At 37.2% G+C, this 6,250-nt stretch overlaps 1 protein-coding gene across 2 annotated transcripts; it reads left to right on the top strand.

Annotated features, from left to right (window-relative positions):
• On the top strand, positions 1-5,488 carry LOC125293517 (deoxyribonuclease-1-like). 2 transcript variants are annotated; one of them, XM_048241464.1, is made up of 9 exons: positions 1-91; positions 984-1,141; positions 1,827-1,915; positions 2,106-2,189; positions 2,374-2,480; positions 3,530-3,642; positions 3,796-3,953; positions 4,397-4,493; positions 4,879-5,488. In XM_048241464.1, exons 2-9 carry the CDS (start codon positions 989-991, stop codon positions 5,029-5,031), a joined length of 954 nt encoding a protein of 317 aa, XP_048097421.1. In that variant the 5' UTR covers positions 1-91; positions 984-988; the 3' UTR covers positions 5,032-5,488. The 2 variants fall into 2 exon arrangements, with proteins under 2 accessions (XP_048097421.1, XP_048097420.1); XM_048241463.1 differs by having other exon boundaries at positions 1,827-1,924.
• Positions 5,489-6,250: the final 762 nt, after the last annotated feature.

Raw genomic sequence — 6,250 nt, 5'->3', positions numbered from 1 at the left:
CTCCACCTCTAAGAACAGGTAAGTTGTGTCGGACCTAAAAGTGGGAAAGGAAGTCAACAAAGCGGAAACCAAATATCCCCTCAAAACGCAGGTAACAATTTAACGAATGTGTTTGAATGAATGTGTTTGTGAAACGTCATGCTGGCTACAGTGGGAAGTTTGGGATGTTTTGGAGTTTGTCCTTTTTGTTTTTGTCTTTTGTACTGTATGCATTCATGGGTGTGTCGGCAAGCTCACTTGACAGAAACTTGACAGAAAGGAGAGTGTTTTCTGGTACAGGATAGGACGGCTCCTGTTTTACTGATTGTTTTACAAAAGTGATGCTGTAGAATGAAGGTTTGTTTTTTAGATTTAGATTGATTTCAGTTATTTGAAGCTCACCTTGGGCAGCGGAGTGTTGACTCACCGAAAATGGCATTATATTGCACCAGTTTGACTGTTAAACCAGTTTGGTGAGTTTGTCAAGCTAGAGTAATGCAAACATTATCCTGAATGTTCCAGGCAATGCATAATAATTCTGAGATTTCTGCTTGTCTCACACATGTATTCGAAAGGGATGAGATTATGTAATTCTGACTTGACAAATATAATCTTCAGGCTTGCTTGAATCTTTGGATTTCAGGACTGTGGAAGTATATGGACATGTAAATATTGGCATGTTTGTTAGTAAAAAAAAAGGTAAAAAATGTAGCCTACAGAATATACAAAACTGACCCTTGATATCTTTTATACTGGTCTTCATTATAGAGTAAAATGACTATCAATGGTGCTGCCTTTGTTGTTTTATTGCATTCAAACTGACTCGGTGACTTGTTGACTCAATGACAAGAGTATGAGATACATCTACAGTAGATTCTTAGAAACAAATACAGGTAATAAAGTGTCCTAGTAACACTGCCACACACATTAAATGTGCAAGTGGTATATAATGAGAAAAGAATGGCACCTTGAATGACTAAAACCTAATTCTTATTCCTAAACAGGTAAAATGGGACGAGAACAGAGGCATCTTTTACTTCTCTGTCTAGCTTGCTTTGTTTTCTTGACCAGGAGCTCTGGATATAAAATATGTTCATACAATGTGCAAAATTTAAATATCTCCAAAGTATCGGACACAACAGTCCTGCATCTTCTGACAAAGGTGAGCAGTTATTTCTCACAGGTCTGTTAGTAGACACATCTTAATAGACATATTCAGTCATTGTTTCTCTATGCTGACAAAGAAGAGACTCAGGAGAAGAGTTGAACTGTACAAATGAATGTTAACCTGAGGTGTAGACCAGTGTTTTTCAACCTTTTTTGTGCCACGGCACACTTTTGACACTTAAAATGTCCCACGGCACACTAACATCCTGTGTGAAGAAAAAATAAACATACCATAGCCTAAAATTTCAAATAATACTGGCGTAGGTGACTATATCTAATTTAATTGTTGTTATGAACTGGATATGTGATGATTCTGTGAATACTGGATATGGGGCCCCCGTTGTACAACGCCTGCATACCACAAATAGTGCAATCATACAATCAATGAGAGCATGTGGTTATACATTTTTTGATGCAACAGTTGCTTTTCTGGACCAGTGAGTGACATTTGTGTAGATTTCTGCGGCACACCTGATGATCTCTCACGGCACCCTAGTGTGCCCCGGCGCAGTGGTTGAAAAACACTGGTGTAGACCTTGTGGCTGTGTTGGTTTGAAATTACTACACTCTGACATACTTGAGTTGCACTGTAGTTCATTAACTGCAGTGTGTTATAACAAGTCAGAAGGTTAGGTTGAAATTACTTGTACAATTACATCTCTCTCTTTGCTAATGTTCAGATTTTGTCGAACTGTGATGTGTGCCTTCTACAAGAGGTGAAGGACCCAGATGGGGAGGCTATGGATAGACTGATTTCCTCCCTCGATAGGTACAATAGGTGCAAACTGCAGTAACTCCTTTCTCTCACTGAATGTATTGGCCCAAATGTTGTATTGGTGTTTAATGTAGTTTTGTATGATCCTTAATAACTTGTATAGTCATTACCAAGCAAAATAACTATTCATTTAATTTTTTCCATTTCCCTGATACCTTTTTTTTTTTTACATACCTTACCACAGCTATGATGACTTTAGTTATAATTATGTGACCAGTGAAAACCTGGGTCCGAGTGGAGAAGAGGAGCAGTATGTATTTCTATACAGGTAAAATGCAATCCAAATTTAATCCAAAAAGATTTTCACAGACATACTGTCAGATATGGCATGTGACACTCCCTAACTGTAATACCCAATATCCAGCCTGCATGGACATTTCTGTGTGTGAAAGTGATGTTCACAGTTGACTTTTTTTTTTTTTTTGGGGGTTTGGAATGTTTTCTTATTACAGAAACGAAACCGCTGCACTGGTGGAGACGTATCAGTATCCCAAATCAAAGAAGGAAAACGTCTTCAGTCGAGAACCTTTCATAGTACATTTTAAAGCACCAAAGACAAGTTAGTGGCTTTCTACTGTTTCATGTGACTTTATGCACCCTAATTTAAATGGCAGGAAAAATACAGTCTGTCAACACGCACAGTTCAGTGCATATAGGGCACTCATAGGGCATCCTATTCGGCAGAAATGCGCGTGCGCAAGGCTTCACGATCACGATCTTGCTCCAGCGGTGAGTTCACAACACATGATTGGCACGATGTCTTCACAACATATGATTGGCTCAATGTATTCTCATCACACCACATGATTGGCTCAATGTATTGACATGTTGACGTTTTGCCGAGGAAGGGGTTGGGATATGTGTAGACAACGGCCATATTGACGTTACAAACTAACCCCATGCATATCTATGGAGGATTTTTTGAGTGCTGTGTCTCCTCATTAGAAAGTCTCTGATATAGCTAAGCTAACATGTGACAGTGGGCAGACTTGTCAATGTGTGCTGTTAGGGTCTTGTCCATCATGTTAAATGAACAAATTGATTTAGCCTGGTTAATAAATTAGCTTTAGTTAGGACTTTGCACTTTGCGGATCATTGAAGTTAGGCAAGTCAAGTCTATTTATATTGCACATTTCATACACAGCTAGGTCATTCAATGTGCTTTACATAAACAAAAACAAACAGTAATAGCAAATAAAAGCAAAAGGACAATAGTCAAAGAATAGTTTAAAAGGTAAAATAATAAAAAAGAAAACATAAAACATACAAGGTAAAATCATTTAAAAATAAAGAATAATTAAAAAGAAAATAAAACACATAAGGTAGAATAATTTAAAGGCAGATTCAGAATTTGTAACTCAGTGCAGTTAACAGTCTTGACATCAGTCTTGACATCAGTGTTTTGACATCAGCCCTCTAATTATGGCAATATTGCTCATGTCTTCTACTGATCACTATTACAACAATGGGTACATGTTAGCAGATGGGATACTTACTTTGAATTAAATTTTAAAGCTAAGGAAAACATTCTGTACAGAATATGAACAATCTCAGGTCTTATTACGTGTATATGATGCAACTGACATGTTATACTTTTCCTCTGTTTAGAGATTGGTGAATTTGTGTTGATTCCACTCCGCGTCGAACCCCAAAATGCACTAAAAGAGCTAGATTCACTCTTTGACGTCCTCACAGAGATAAAGACAAAATGGAATGTGGAGGTAAGGGGTTATGTGTGGGGCAGAGGGAATGAGGCTAGGCAGATTTACCACTGGACATACCGTTCTGGTGTTCAACCTTCTGTGCTTTTGATGTTTTCTATTAATACCTATTAACAATCTATCAAAAGAAAACTCTCTTTCTCTCATGAACAGAATATAATGTTACTGGGTGACTTCCATGCTGACTGTGGATATGTGACAAGGAAGAACAGAATAAACAACCGACTATTCTCAAACCGTGACCTCTTCTGGTTGATAAGGGATAATGCAGACACCACTGTGACGGACATGACTGACTGTGCCTATGATCGGTAAGGGGGCATGACATTGGATTATGGAAAGATGGGGAAGTGATTGATGAAATTTCTTATTGTCAAGCTTATCAGTGTGTTGAAGTCTTTATGAAAGATTTATGAAGACATAGAAAGATTTATGCTTAAGAAAGTGAAAAAAACATTACATGTTTTTGGCCTCAGGCCTATTGACCTGTTTTTACTTGATATCATGACTGAAAAATCATCAGCTGATGGTCGATGCAAAATTCCTTTTTCAGTAATGATAACTTTGGTCAGATGCTTCAACCAAGTTAATAGTAAAGTATGGTGGAGGAATTCCAGGGTTGGACATCTCTCATAGCGTATTCATGTTTGGATTGTGCTTCAGGTTAACAGTGTGACTGACAGTGGCATGAGTGATGACTAAATTGTCAATTAAACAGGGAGTGCTTTTAATAGATGTAATCTTTTTCATACAGCTTTGTGGTGCACGGAGAGAAATTCCTGAAAGCTATCGAGCCCCAATCTGCGCGAGTGTTCAACTTCAAAAAGAAATTCAAAATCTCAACTGATTACGTAAGGATGTTTTCTTTTTCCGTCTCATTTTGAGAGAATCATGCTCTTCTGAACCTGCACCTTTCTATTTCCACAGCATTATAGTCTGCAGACTGTGTTTGATTGATTATTTTTTCATTGGGGCTGTGGATATTTGGGACGTTTCCACCAAACATTACATCTCTAGCATAGACGGTCTTAACTGGACATCATGGATTAGATACTGGTTTTGATGCCAACGTTTTAGTGTCAGGTGATAATTCAGCCAATAGTCAAAAGTCAGGCTTGCAAAGGAAGTATCTGTGATTCACATTTACAGCACGTTTTTTTCTTCATTTGAGCAAACCTTTTATTAAACAATCACATTTGGTTTTGGTATGACATACAGTACCCTCTTCCTCCACAGGTACTCAAGATTAGTGACCACTACCCAATTGAAGTGAAACTAAAGGAAGTGAAGTCAGCGGGGCAACTGCAGGCCTTAATGCAGCCAGTTCTTCTCATTCTCCCTCTCATGGTGCTATTTATTCTGCCTGATTCCACAACATTATTAATGTAAAGTGTGAATATGTAAAACCAGCAATGGCCTCAGTCAGTAACAGACGGTAGTAAACCGAGACATGCAAAGGCCATATATTTAGTTGGCACTCATGAGGGCTGAAAAGTTTGTGCCACTTATTTTCTCAAACCATTTTGAACATCTGTATTGTTAGATGGGTAATCGATTGTTTCTTATTGTTTTCACTTTAAGGACATGTTGGTGGATGAAAGATGTTTTCTATTGTAATTACTCTTTTAACTGGGCTTGTTGGCTTTTTTAACAGGGTTTACTGCAAACAAAGATATTTTGCCAAATTCTCAATGGAACTGTTATCACAAGTGTGTGTGTGTGTGTGTGTGTGTGTGTGTGTGTGTGTGTGTGTGTGAATGTCTGTGTCTGAATGACAGAGAGAGTGTACATGTATTATGTATTGTTCATAATAAAATGGTTTTAATTTCTTATATGCAAAATTAAATAGCCTACTGCTATTTTGTAAAATATTAGTTATGGATGTCAAACTGAAACTGACTGTGATAACTAACCACCAATTATTTAGTCAGAAGATTTAAAATTTAGTCAAAGAATTTGAGAAATTTACATTTATGATCTGTGTCATCTGGAATAGACATTTATATTAACATTGTTTGAATGAGTACATCCATTAGTGTTTGAGTAGACCTACTCTAATGTCGTACTTAGAGAGTAGGGTTAATTAGTAACATTTCTCTGACATGATGTTGTACATCAGTGGTTCTTAACTGGTCTGGCTTTGGGACCCACAATTTCCCTTGTTCATAAAGTTGCGACCCATATTTTTTAGTTCAAGCCAACGCATATGGTGAGCTATAAGACACACAAAGTGCCTGTAGGGCTACTTGTTTGGAACATGCGGATGTATATGTAATATATACAGGGGCTGGTCATATAATTAGAATATCATGAAAAAGTTTATTTATTTCAGTAATTCCATTCAAAAAGTGAAACTTATATATGTATGTATAATGTATACATTCATTCCACACAGACTGATATATTTCAAGTGTTTATTTCTTTTAATTTTGATGATTATAACTGACAACTAATGAAAACCCCAAATTCAGTATCTCAGAAAATTTGAATATTGTGAAAAGGTTCAATATTGAAGACACCTGGTGCCACACTCTAATCAGCTAATTAACTCAAAACACCTGCAAAGGCCTTTAAATGGTCTCTCAGTCTAGTTCTGTAGGCTACACAA

The sequence above is a fragment of the Alosa alosa genome, chromosome 4 (genome assembly GCF_017589495.1).
Source record: "Alosa alosa isolate M-15738 ecotype Scorff River chromosome 4, AALO_Geno_1.1, whole genome shotgun sequence".
Taxonomy (NCBI): domain Eukaryota; kingdom Metazoa; phylum Chordata; class Actinopteri; order Clupeiformes; family Clupeidae; genus Alosa; species Alosa alosa.
The sequence above is the reverse complement of the archived record's forward strand: the minus strand, read 5'-3'. Positions and strand labels throughout refer to the sequence as shown.

What these genes read in the sequence shown, in the direction of transcription:
- LOC125293517 (XM_048241463.1), top strand. Translation starts at nt 989, where the DNA reads ATGGGACGAGAACAGAGGCATCTTTTACTTCTCTGTCTAGCTTGCTTT. An exon ending in TCCTGCATCTTCTGACAAAG is followed by an intron (nt 1,142 to 1,826) that starts GTGAGCAGTTAT and finishes GCTAATGTTCAG; the next exon opens with ATTTTGTCGAACTGTGATGT. An exon ending in TCCCTCGATAGGTACAATAG is followed by an intron (nt 1,925 to 2,105) that starts GTGCAAACTGCA and finishes ACCTTACCACAG; the next exon opens with CTATGATGACTTTAGTTATA.